The following is a 13,174-nucleotide window of genomic DNA, read 5'->3' as shown; positions in this document are numbered from 1 at the left end:
CACAGAGCTCTTCAGCTCTTCTGCAAGATACTGTGGAGATTTTTGCTCATTCATTTAGAAGAACACGCTTGAGGTCAGATGCTGATGTTGGACAAAAGGGCCAGGCTTGCAATTTTCATGCTGGTTCATCTCAAAGGTGTTCGATACGGTTGTGGTCTGTGTGGACCAGTCACGTTCTTCCACACCATACTCATCCAACCATATCACTATGGAGCTTGAATTGTGCACTGGAAAAGAACAGAGTCTTCCCCAAACTGAAGCACAGGATTATTCAGATGACCAAATTCCCCCACTGGCCGGTCTCTTTAAACATCTATTTATAGAGGCAGTGATTTTTTTCCCCCTATGAAACAAAACAAGTACAACTGAAATAACGTCACAAACTTTCAGCAACACTTCACGCTGATCCCTTCATGATGAAACAGAAATTTTGGCTGCAGCTGCTTGTAAATAAAGCCTGACTTCACATTTGGAAGCTCATCTGCAACTGAAGCGAAGTTTGTTTTCAGATGAACGGCGTCATCCCGCGGAGGCCCCCAGGACGGCCACAGTTTAGTTTTTACAGGCCTGTCTGACCCCCTCTGTCTTATGATCACCGCTGACCTCACTGCATAAGGACATTTGATTGGCTAGTTATTAGAATAGCTAAACATACACTGGTATTACAGTGAAAGCAATGAGTCACTAATTTCATGGCTTTTAATGATCCTTGATGTTGACACAATACACAGAATACCTTGAAAGCCACATTCTTATTCAAATTGAGGTACTAAAGACCGAGTAATTATAATTCTCAGCATCAAGAGAAAGTCAAAGTAAATTTGTAGTGTTGCTGGCGAGTGGCGTGTGCAGAAGTTGGTCAATGTGAAGAGCAACATGAACAACTCTCCCATGGACAGAGGCTTAAAAAACGTCTATAATTACTTTCTGAATTGTCGGCTGTGCAGCATCTAACAACTCCGGCCAGACCCATCACTCGCTGTATAAATGCTGCAGCGCCATAAGGATGTGATCCATCATTCATGAGTTTGAGTTGTATACAGGTGTACCATCTTCATATGGCGATAATGAATAATGCAGACTTTATGCTACTACCTGCAGAAAGAAGCAGGAGGGGAACATAGAGGAATCTAGTCTGTAAGTGGAGATGAATTTTGAGAAATATAAAGAACTTAAATCATGTAATATGAGCAGAGGTGTTTCCAGGATTTTACAAATGGGGTGGCACATGCCCCCCAGAAGGGTTACCGGACATCAGAAAATTATATCAGAAATAAACAGCAAACAAAATCAATTGAATACTGGTTGACATCCTGCTTCTATAAACCGTTACCTTAAGTCACTGTACACTGTAAGGTAAGGACCCTACAATAATGCAGAGAAAACAGAAAAACCCCAACAATCAGACGAACCCTATGAGCAAGCACTCTGCTGACAGTGGGAAGGAAAAACTCCCGTTTTACAAGAAGAAACCTCTAATAATCACAACAATAATGCATTTTATTTGAGGGTGCCTTTCTAAGACCCAAGGTCACCTTACAAAGAGGAAAAGATATCAATAAACCAGTAGATAAGGGTTAGGGTTAGAATACAAAAAACAACAAATAAAAACAAATAAACAAGATTTGACACCATGTAGGATTCTGTGTTATAGTAAGTAAGCCCGTTTAAACAAGTAGGTTTTGAGCTGTGACTTAAATAAGAGAAGGGAATCCATATTTTTTAAGACGGAAGGAAGTGAGTTCCAGAGCCGAGGAGCAGAGCGACTGAAAGCTCTGTGCCCCACAGTGATGAGACGAGCAGAAGGAACAACAAGATGAGTGGCAGATGAAGATCTGAGAGAGCGGGAAACAGTGCTGATATGAAGCAGATCACAGAGATAAGGAGGGGCAAGGTTATGAATGCACTTAAACATGAGAACTAAGTTTATCATAGCTTCTATGGGCAACCAGTGAAGCTGTTGAAGAATTGGGGTGATATGATCTCTTAAGGGAGTACGAGTTATGACCTGAGCTGCAGAATTCTATAGAAGTTGAAGTTTATGGAGGGACTTGTTGGGGAGAGCAAATAGGAGGGAGTTGCAATAATCGATCCGGGAAGTAATAAAACTATGGACAAGGATGGCAGCAGCATGAGGAGTAAGGAAGGGACGAAGTCGATTAATGTTATGTAAGTGAAAGTATGCAGACCGGGTTATGTAATTAATGTGAGGCTGAAATGAGAGAGTACTGTCGATTATGACACCCAAACTCTTTACCTGCGGAGAAGGAAGGATGGAGGAATTTTCAATATTAATGGAGAAACTGTGAGATTTGGTTACGGTAGAGGCTGTGCCAACGAGTAAAGCGTCTGTTTTGGAGGAGAACCATGATCTAATCTCCATAAGACAGTTTGAGAGGAAGGTAGGTGGAAGAGCTGAATTAGGTTTGGAGGAAATGTAGAGCTGGGTCTCATCAGCATAACAATGAAAATTGATATTATATTTTCGGAACATATGGCCAAGAGGGAGCATGTCTGGCAGATTCAGGCCCCTCATCCCCAACCACAAATGGCTGGGGATGAAGGGAAGAAGACAGGACAAAGACGGGCTGTGGAAGAGACCAAACTGTGAGTTACCCCCTTCATGTTTACCCAGTGTTTGGACTCTTACTGTGAAAATGATGTGAAACCAACAGATGACAGTAAAATAGACAAAAATGTGTATTACTCTCCATCACAGAACAGCTGCCAGTGAGATAAATGTGTCTGAGTTTAAGGCTTTGTGCTTTGAAAATGTGTGTAATTTGATTCTAAATCAGCTGATAGTTTTGAAAATACAACAGCAGCTACTATTAAAGGATTAATGAGTCAAAAAAGGAAATTCTACAGAGCTTTGTGAGTATTTGAGCATTTCTCCCACTTAAACACTGATCAGGCACAAAACTAAAGCTCAGAATATCATTTCTGCAGCACACCCTGACAGCGGGTGACTCCCCAGGCCTCTGAGGATCCAAATTCCACTCCAGCCATACATTTGTCAGTTAAATGATGTAGTTTTGATTTATTAAGTCTATATATTTGGCTTCAGTAAATCCAATAGTTTATATTAATTTACTCAGCATCAATCAAACACCTGAGAGCAACAAAATGTTGGTAAAGCCAAACACCTGGCTGTTCCCAGTATCGCTCTCTGTTCTGTGGAGGGCTGAATCAGAACTGAATAACATGAACACAGTTTGTGAGCAACAAAAACTGTAGAAAAATCGCCACATGTAGAATTTCACTCACGCCATTTGGAAAGTTCTTTTGAAACAAGTTAAAATCGGTCTTTGACTCAGTGTCCAATTAAATCAATGTAATGTAACAGACACGCATTTTATTCTACATGCCTCAATGCTATACTTTTATGAATGTTATAAAAATCTTAACTCTGGCGACTTTTATACACAGACTTTCCATCCAGTGCTGCGAAATTAAATACATTCATTTTTTACAGCCAATATTAAAACATACCATTTAAAGGTAACCGACATTATGTTGTAAAAAAAAAAAAAAATCAGTGCTGTCAAAGTAAACCCATACGACAAGAAAGTACGTACAGTACTGTGTGAAAATCTTGAGCCACACTTAGTTTCTTTATATTTTGCTTCTGAGCATCCAGACTTTCTTTTAATGTTTAAAAGCGATCTTGAGCAATAGTTTTCCAGGCTTTCTGAAGGTCTTTCAAAGTTGTTTATGTATTGGCTGCATTTTCACTCAATTTCAGTCCCTGGGCTCAACCAGTGTTGTACCCATAACAGACAACTTAGCAAAGAACCAATTTTTACCTGCTTTGTTACCAACAGTAAGTTCAGACTGTGTTGAAGAATGAAGTTTCTCATACCAAATGTTGACTTTCAAGGTCATTAGACTTGTACAAACTCTGTTTACTGTATTTCCATGTATGCTTGCTCACTGTAAAAAATCATTGCACCCATTTCCATAGCAAAAACAAATAAATGGGTGGTGCAAGACTTTTGCACAACAGTTTGCAAGACTAGACATGTTTTTTTTTTTTTTTTATTCTAAGCAAACTGAATTAGTTCCCTCTATTTTTTTTATCTTAAACCAAACACTAACGGCTGCTGGCTCCCATGGGTCTTAGTCTTTTAGAGTTTGCGCCTTCTAAAATATGTTCAAACATGTGTTTGAGCTCTGGTGGACAGCAGACCACACGCCTGTGCTAGCCCAACCAGTGAGGACCACCACAGCTTGAATGAAGACACTTGTATCCAACTGGGCAGTTTCTTTGTCACATAGAGCCCCGTCATGATGCCTTCAGCTTCCATGTGTGTATTCTGTGTGATAAAAACATAAATCAAATAAAAGATGAAATACATTATAAAGAGTAGGTGAGATGCAGCTAACAGTTGTCTTTGGACACAGAGGACTTGCTAACATCTGCTAAATGAAGCTAGACCATAACACTCCCCAGCAAGTCTCAGCTATAGCACAGAGGCTAACATGGCTGACAATAAAACGTAAACTGACTTCCACACATAGTCAGTGTCTCTCTCTATAATTGCTTTGAGACAGCAAATTGGACCCAGAGCATACTGGAAAACAAAACACCACAGCACTCATCACTCCTACAGAAATAAATATGTTCAGATCTATATTTATACAAATGCATTACTTACTCTTGGAATTAAGGATGCAAAAAAGTAGTTCTGCAAATGTTAGCTCTGAAAATGTGTTAGCTTAGCAGCCTTCCAGCTTTTGTTCCTGCTTGTGGTTGGTCCACATTAGGAAACATGATTAGAGACTTTAGTAGAGACACAAAGAGCAGAGTAAATATGAAGCCAGCAGCCATTTAGCTTACATTAAGAACACAACTGGAAAAAGGAGGTCATGAGAGCTGGCATGACTCTGTCCACTGGTACCAAGACCAGCAGCTCCAAGATCAGCAATTAATTATATCATCTTTATTCTCTGCATAAAACAATTTGATGGTTTAAAGAGGGGATACTGTTCATGCTCGTTAGGATAACTGGTGAGTCTAAATTGGCTGTAGATGTGACAGCGTGTGGCTGCGTATGATGAACTGGTGAGCTGTCCAGGCTGTAGCCCAACATTCACCCTCTCAGGCTGTTAAAAGGCCAACAACAATCATTATTGGCCAGCGGCTCAGAAATCTCAGCGCCTTCTCAGTCCTGCTTAAGTTTAAAAGGCTAAAAACACAAGCATTAGAGTACAAAAGGCTGAAAAATCTGGTCTTTACTGATGTCAAAACTTTGTAATTAACATCATGACTCTACCGTGTTTACATATTTCATCTGAATTCTCCAGACATCGCTGCTGCCGCGACACAAAGCTGCGTGAAGAGGTCGGCCCGAGTTCCCCTCTGTCACATTTCAGAGCTCTCTGTGTGGGAGGCACTCGCGTGGTTAATTCCAGTCTCCAGCTCTCCACCTTGTGGTCCACATGCAGCACCGACCCGCTGCATGTGTCGCTCCCTTTATTGCTGGAAATTGGGCATGGAAAGCAAACACACACAGGGCGCACAGCTCACTGACACAGGTGGTTTGGGCTAAATATATGCGCTGCTATAAATACCCAGAACTAAAAATAAAGCTAACAAAAGGCTTGGTGAAAACGCACGGAGTTGCGGGTAATGTTTATCATGAATTAGTAAGCAGGAAGAATGATTTAGTCAATGGCTTTAAGGCAGCACAGCTACGAGCCTGACCTAAAATTATAGGGCAACAGATGCACAGTCTAAACATCCGAAGCAACTCGATAGCTCAGTGGAGAAAGACAGTCATATCATAGTACAGGCATGTAGGCCTTTATTGAGTGAGTCATTCTTTCCAACAGAACACATTTTCCATACTCACATTAAAAAAAAAGAAGATCTAAGAAAACAGCAAATATCACAGAAAAACAGAATGACAGGCAAACTGTCAGGAGCAGGTGGGAAGAGGCGTGGAAGTCCCAGATTCCTCCAGTTTAAAAGGGATAAAAAAAAACGGATTTTCTTCTGTGAGTGTTACCAGGATAAAGCCACAAACTTCCTTCAAATGTACCACGTGGACGTTTTGTTTTCTAGACCCATGAAAATAATATTTATATTTATGCCGCTTCGTGTTTGAACTTTTCGCTCGTCACCCCTCGTTTTTTATATTCATCGCGTCATGGCTCAGTTACAGTGTAATTGCTCGCCGTTCCTTCCTGTTGTGTCCGGTTCTCATCGCTCGCATGGATCAAACGCTCGAAATGACAGAAAAACAGCGAGTTATTACGCCTCTTCACGGTGCGCGCTCGTCCCCCCTCCTCCCCGTCATTGGCCGGGCGCGGAGCCGGTGGGCGGGCCGTGCCGGTGCGCTACTGTTTAAAACGCTTTGGGGGAACTCAGTGCGAAGCACATAGTAGAGACCGGTCTTCCAGAGAGATGAGGGACGGTTTGGGGTTTCATCCTGTTGATTCCAAAGTAATAATAATACAAAACTGAAAATAAGCAGAGGCACGGAGACGACGCTGGTTGCAAAAGAACCCGCAAAAAACCAAAAAACCCAAGAGGAAGTCTGGATTACTATTTCACCGAGCTGATTCCAACCGGTCTACAAATGAGCAACAGGTAGATGAGACGATACTTTCTTTTAAGTCGTTCCTTGTAAAGATCTACTGCTCTTGCGCTTTAATGTAACATGTTATGCTTTATTATGTGTTCTACGCATGTCTGAGGAGCGTGTGTGATGGTCTGATTCTCCACACGCAAGCTTCGTGGCTTCTCTGTTGTCACAGAAGTCAGACGGCCCGCCAAAAGTTTGACTTTATCATGTCATAACCGCTTCAAGCTTCATACTGAGGTCCCGATGTGTGACGCCTGCGGTTGAAGCGAAACCTGCGGGTCTGTGTCAGTCTGAGGGTCTGTCCGTCTCTGTGCGGGTGATTGCATCAGAAGGCAGCTCCTTTTTTCCCCTCGCACCTGTTAACATTTGTCGCTGGCATCTGGTGCAGTCTGAGAGCAGCTCTGTCCGCCTCTTTACGATTAGATACTCTATTAGCGACGTTTAAAGGGCTTTTAAAAAGTGTATAAAGCAATAATAATAATAATAAAACAACAGTTTTGATGTTGAGTTTACTTATTCAGGCAATGTTGTACAACTGTTTTGCTTTTTTTTTCTAAAATAGTTAAAAATCTGTTAAAATTCGGGCGCTTTGAATGAGAAAAGGAAGGAAACGCTGTATTCGTGCAGTATTTATGTACTGCACACTTAAGCCATCCTGTGAAGAAAAATACACACTGGTCAACAGTGAAGCTTACACTGCAATCAGCATGCACATTAAATAATGTACTGATGTGCTGATGGGCTGAGCTTTACCCAACTGTGCCTTCTTTGAAGTTAAATCAAAGTAAGTAAAAGCCCAAATTGCATCAGCCAGTTAAACATCCTGCAAGTGTGAAACTTCAGTATGACTCAGCTGTGGCAACATATTCTGTGCTTTAAGTGTGCGTGCGATACCCTCCAGGCCCAGAGAACTTTCTGGTCTCTGCTGCCAACTTCTTTCCCATCTTAAAGCCTCATGCCACAAGGAGAAATCCATCCTGACACACACATAAAAAGCATAACAGGGCACTGGAGGCGGTGCTGGGTCGATATAGACCCTGTTGCTAGGAAAATTAATGAGAGGTGTTTTAGTTGTGCTGAGAGAATCCTCGTGGGGCAGCTGTTATCGCAGCAGAGAGGACAAACTCCTGAGGGCTTTCTGAGCGTCAACAAGCTGCATGTCTCTTATGCACAAGTTTTTTCCTCAAAACCTCTCGAAAAATGACAAGTTTCCACCCTGAAACTGACCTGGTGAAAGCTGAATCGAGTTGCATGTCTTCACACATTTAGTGTCTCCTTGAAACCTTAAAATCTTTCTTACTAGCTAGATAATGTCATAATAATGGTAGTAGTACATAATAAAATCAACTTTAAGTGGCGTTAGCTAAACAGCTCGAGTTACTTTTACCTCACTGAGCACCTAGACACATTTACGTCTGCAAATCTTTTTTTTTTTAAATTTTCAGTCGTAGGTTGTCGTGCATGCTCAATTTTGCTGAATATTGTTTGAGGGATGACAGGAAGGAAAATGGTTTGCATATCTGAGCTTTCTCAGTGTAAATAGTTTACATAATCCATCAGCAGTGCAAGACCAGCAGCACGAGATCCCATAGAAACGCCGCAGTCTAGCAAGAAATGACCAGGTCAGCACGGCGCAGCCAAGAAAAATAAGTCCACTTTGTAAATGGCCAATAACGGGACCTGAGTGCAATTACTGTGTGGCCTCTCTCAGTGAAAGCAGAAATGTTAGATGAGGGTTAAATATCACTGTTGTTGTTTGTCATAACTGGATGAAATATTGTTGGCACAGAGGCGAGCTTTTCTGGCCCCGTGTATTAAGTTCTTGATGGTTTTTCTCAGGCTGCATGCACGTCTGACTTCAGTTCTGACAAGCTATTGGGATTTCATGTTCAGCAGGCTCAGTAACCTTTATGTATCCGGATGCTAGTTTTCCTAATTGACACCTTCTGTCTCTGTTTCCTTGTAGCACTTGACATTGATGAGGCCCAGCGCCCAATGAAAGAGGAGTGACCACTTCTCCCTCCTTTTGTTGCACCGCATCCAGAGGCCAGTGAGGCTGAAGAGGCGTCCCTTCAGCCCGCCTCATTTTGTAACCATTTCCTCTCTGAGTTGGTCCCAGAAGTGTTTCAAAACTGTTTCTCCAACGCTTTTTCCAGAAACTTAGACTGTTTTCCAAAGCAGAAGCAGCACAGCCCTCCCAGACTGAGGTGATGGGAAGCGTGCGAGCCAGCCGCTACAGCATTGTGTCATCAGAGGAGGACGGCATGAAGCTTGCCACAATGGCAGTACCCAACGGCAATAGCAAGGGCAAGGTGCACACGAGGCACCAGCCGCAGAGCAGATTTGTAAAGAAGGACGGTCACTGCAACGTGCAGTTCATCAACGTGAGCGAGAAGGGTCAGCGGTACTTGGCTGACATCTTTACCACATGTGTGGACATCCGCTGGAGGTGGATGTTCATCATCTTCTGCCTGGCCTTCCTCCTGTCCTGGCTGTTCTTTGGCTGCGTCTTCTGGCTGGTGGCCATCTTTCACGGGGACTTAGAAAATAATGGCCTTCCATGTGTCTCCAATGTTAGCAGCTTCACTGGTGCCTTCCTGTTCTCCATTGAGACTCAAACGACGATCGGTTACGGCTTCAGATACGTAACAGAGGAGTGCCCAGTGGCTGTCTTTATGGTGGTGTTCCAGAGCATTGTGGGCTGCATCATTGACGCCTTCATCATTGGTGCAGTCATGGCAAAAATGGCAAAGCCCAAGAAGAGGAATGAAACTCTGGTTTTCAGCCATAACGCTACAGTGGCCATGAGGGACAACAAGCTCTGTCTGATGTGGCGTGTGGGCAACTTAAGGAAAAGCCATCTGGTCGAGGCACACGTGAGAGCCCAGCTTCTCAAATCCCGAACGACAGCAGAGGGAGAGTACATCCCCCTGGACCAGATGGACATAGATGTGGGCTTTGACAGCGGAGTCGACCGCATCTTCCTGGTCTCCCCGATCACCATTGTACACGAGATCGATGAGGACAGCCCTTTCTATGACATGAGCAAACAGGACCTGGAGAACTCGGAGTTTGAAATCGTAGTCATCTTGGAGGGCATGGTCGAGGCGACGGCGATGACCACGCAGTGCCGAAGCTCCTACGTCGCCAGCGAGATCCTCTGGGGCCACCGCTTTGAGCCTGTGCTCTTCGAGGAAAAGAACTATTACAAGGTGGACTACTCCCGCTTCCATAAGACATACGAGGTGCCGAGCACCCCTCTGTGCTGCGCCAGAGACCTCGCAGAGAAAAAATTCATTCTCTCCAACTCCAACTCCTTCTGCTATGAAAACGAGATGGCGCTGGACAACAAAGAGGACACGGACGAGGGAAACGGGGGCAGCGTTGGCCCTGACGGCACTCAGACAGACAACATCTCAGAGAGCGAACACAACCAAGCCATGGTGCCTCTAGAGCCCCGGCCTCTGAGACGAGAGTCTGAAATATGACTGTTAAGACATCTCGTGAGAGATTTTCCGAGAGTCGCGTCTCTGCTCTGAAAAGGCATTATGAGCCAAGCTGGGTTAGAGTTAGAGGCCAACCCAAACGGTACTGCTGTGGAAAGTGGCAGTGAGGTGTAAGACTTTGTCCTGATGAGTCTGCTTGAACTTTGCATACAGCATGACAAAACACAGCACTATGAACCATGTGCATATCGCAGAATGAATTCTCCATCAAGTCCCCATGAATGTGTGCTCAGTGTCCGGTGACTGCAGAGAGGACGGAGGCTATTGCAATGACTTGAAAACTGCAGGCATGTCTCGGTTGCTCTGTCCAGCGAGAATAACGCTCTTTCAGAAAGGTGTTTTTCTTTTCTTTTCTTTTTTAAGTTCTCTAGTGCTGCTAGAAAAAGTGGAAGTTACACAAAAAACCCTTTAAAACACTTACATTTTGACGTTGTCACAGAGCCAAAGAGTTAAGAAATCAGATGTCTGGAACAAAGAAGGTACACGTTGTTTGTTCATGAGCTGGCCTCATAGCAGACGTCACTGAATGCAGTTTCCACCTGCAATAACCTGTAGAGAACTTTCCTTTGACTTGATAGCACTGATTCTCTCAGCTTCGTGCTTTTGCAGTAAATGTTTGAGCTGGTCAGACTGATAGAAACATGCCTGCTTGCATCAAGAGATCCGAGCAGGGTAGTATTAACGACATCAAACTGACAGAAATCATTAATTTAAACTGAGACTGGGGTAATATGAGAATCTGAATGTTCTTAAAAGTGCTGCTATGATGTTGCTTCTGGTTTTTATTTTTGTTTTTTATGGCTGATAATGACTATGACAATGCCAAAGAGTATTATTATTATTATTTTTATTTTTATTATTATAGTTATGTTCCTGAAAAAAAACAAAAAAACAATTAGATTTGGTACAGAAAAAGTAGAAAGTTTAGGCCGTTTAATGTAAGGTTTGTTTTTCAAGAACATGTGTACAGTTTCTTTTCTTTTCTTTTTTAAAATGTCGATTATCTGTATCTGGAGCCATTTCATCAAGCCGTAATCTGGACCCTTGTAATGAAGAAAGTGGTCATGTAGTGGTAAAAAAGCAACATTGACGAGTTCTTTTGATGGGCCAGATCTTTCAACTTAAACACATGAGTTCATTTCAAGGCAAACCTTTATTTTTAAGGTTTGAAAATACGAGTCAGTGTATTAGTGTCAAGAACTCAAATACACTAAAAGAATTTTTTTAAATAAATAAATATCAAGTCTCTACGTAAAGCCGGTTTCCCTTTGTGCTGAACTAGAAATCGGCCTGCTTCACTATCAACACCACTGGAGTTTTCATTCTCTGTTGTAACGCTTTTGTTTTACTTGAGAATGTAAGATTTCAAAGAAACAAAAGTACTGTAACTGCACAAGAGTTTGCATCAATACACGTTTATATCCTGTATCTTTTGTGACAGAAAGCCGCTGGGCTCAATAGGCAGATCCTACACGTGTAAATACCTCCCTCCCTGTTGCAGTTGTTTTGTATCAGTCTTCCAAATGTACTGCAAAACCACAGAATGTACAGATTTTGTATTATTATTATTATTATATTGTACATGATATTATATTGTTCTTTTACAATAAAAAGTCAATCGGAATAAACTCGTGTTGCTGGTTTAAATATCTGCTAAAGGGGCAAGGACTATTTTGCATTAATTGTTGCAAATGCAAACACAGTGTGAGCGAATTCAGAAACATCAAGTATTGCGGTACTGTAGAAGTTTAACTTCCGGAGAAAATTATGAAAAATCTTATTTTGAGCCAAAGTCTGTAAAATTTCTCAGCATCTATTGATAGTTTTTATTCATTTTGGTAATAAAAGACAAACGCCCAACTAAACAGCCCAAAAAGCGCCCGGAGGCTTTTCAAGATGTCTCAGGAGCAGTGAGGATGGCTTCTAGAAGGACTTCGGTTTATCTCAGGCAGGATGTTTGGTTTCAAAGTGCGTCGATAGCCTGGTTGGCACCATGTTAGCATTAGTCAACTACCCCTAACAGACTTCCGTCGCTGGTTCAGCTGAAGATCATAAAATGGCTATTGTCTACTGGAATGAGTGCTCGTAAAGAACTGATAGAGTCGATCAACATTTCATTCAGAAATTTTTGTGCTCCTGTGTAATAATGTCTTCATGTCTTCTATAATAATGCATGGTAGGGTTAGTGGCTGCAGGCAGTCAGTGCAATTAGTTTTCACATCAACCTGCTTTTTTAGTTAGTAAGACATTTTTTAAATATTATACATTTTTCTATTCATCTATTTACATTCTACAAATGAGAGTTAAAGACTAACTTAAGGAAACAAGAAGGGAAAATGAATCATTGTCAGCATAATTAAACCCAGATCCTCAGTCTCTTATTCATGGATTCATCAAATTTAGTTCATTTCCTCTAAAATGATTTTTAAGATTAAAGGTGCGACTCATAAAGTAGCACAACCTAAAGCTTAACTAATGTGCGACTCTCAGGGATCGTGCTGGCAGTCGTGGCTGTGACACTAACCAGCCACCTTGTCCTGCTTCCCACCAGCCCAATTAACACCTTCTTTTTCCTCTCTTGCTTCTGCATACTTGGCACTCATCCATCCCTCATCCTGTCTTCCATCACTTTCTCTCATCTGTCTTTGGTCTTTGTGTAACATCTGTTCTCTCGCTCTCTCTTCTTTCTTTTATTCATTATGAGTCATCATGAATTCAGCTCAGAATCATGGAATAAGGTCTTTAATAAGTTTGCCTCTTGGTAAACTATTCAAAATTTCAGACACTTTTCTGTTTAAATTGTTAAGTTTTCACTTTGCTCATTTACCAACATCATTTAATGGCTTAAATTTGTATAGATGGGTCCAAAAAAGCTCCAAAAGATTAGATTTCTTTTGTGAAAGGGGCCAAAGCACAATCATATTTACATTAAATGTTCATCCATCCATTTTCTGCCACTTATCCAGGTCGGTCACACGGTGGGAAGCAGTCTAAGTGGACTGAAAGTACCCGCTAAACCAGTGACCCCCACTCCCTCCCGGCTGTGCCAAGAAATTCTGACCACAAAAGCTATGAACA

The 13,174-nt window shown here is 42.1% G+C and overlaps 1 protein-coding gene across 1 annotated transcript; it reads left to right on the top strand.

Moving 5' to 3' along the window:
* Positions 1–6,320: 6,320 nt before the first annotated feature.
* On the top strand, positions 6,321–11,718 carry kcnj2a (potassium inwardly rectifying channel subfamily J member 2a). The gene is made up of 2 exons (XM_031750445.2): positions 6,321–6,595; positions 8,557–11,718. Exon 2 carries the CDS (start codon positions 8,801–8,803, stop codon positions 10,076–10,078), a length of 1,278 nt encoding a protein of 425 aa, XP_031606305.1. The 5' UTR covers positions 6,321–6,595; positions 8,557–8,800; the 3' UTR covers positions 10,079–11,718.
* The last annotated feature ends 1,456 nt before the right edge of the window (positions 11,719–13,174 follow it).

Source organism: Oreochromis aureus, linkage group 8, assembly GCF_013358895.1.
Source record: "Oreochromis aureus strain Israel breed Guangdong linkage group 8, ZZ_aureus, whole genome shotgun sequence".
Taxonomy (NCBI): domain Eukaryota; kingdom Metazoa; phylum Chordata; class Actinopteri; order Cichliformes; family Cichlidae; genus Oreochromis; species Oreochromis aureus.
This window is presented reverse-complemented; position numbering and strand designations above follow the sequence as displayed.

Coding starts and splice junctions, on each gene's coding strand:
- kcnj2a (XM_031750445.2), top strand. CDS start 8,801: ATGGGAAGCGTGCGAGCCAGCCGCTACAGCATTGTGTCATCAGAGGAG.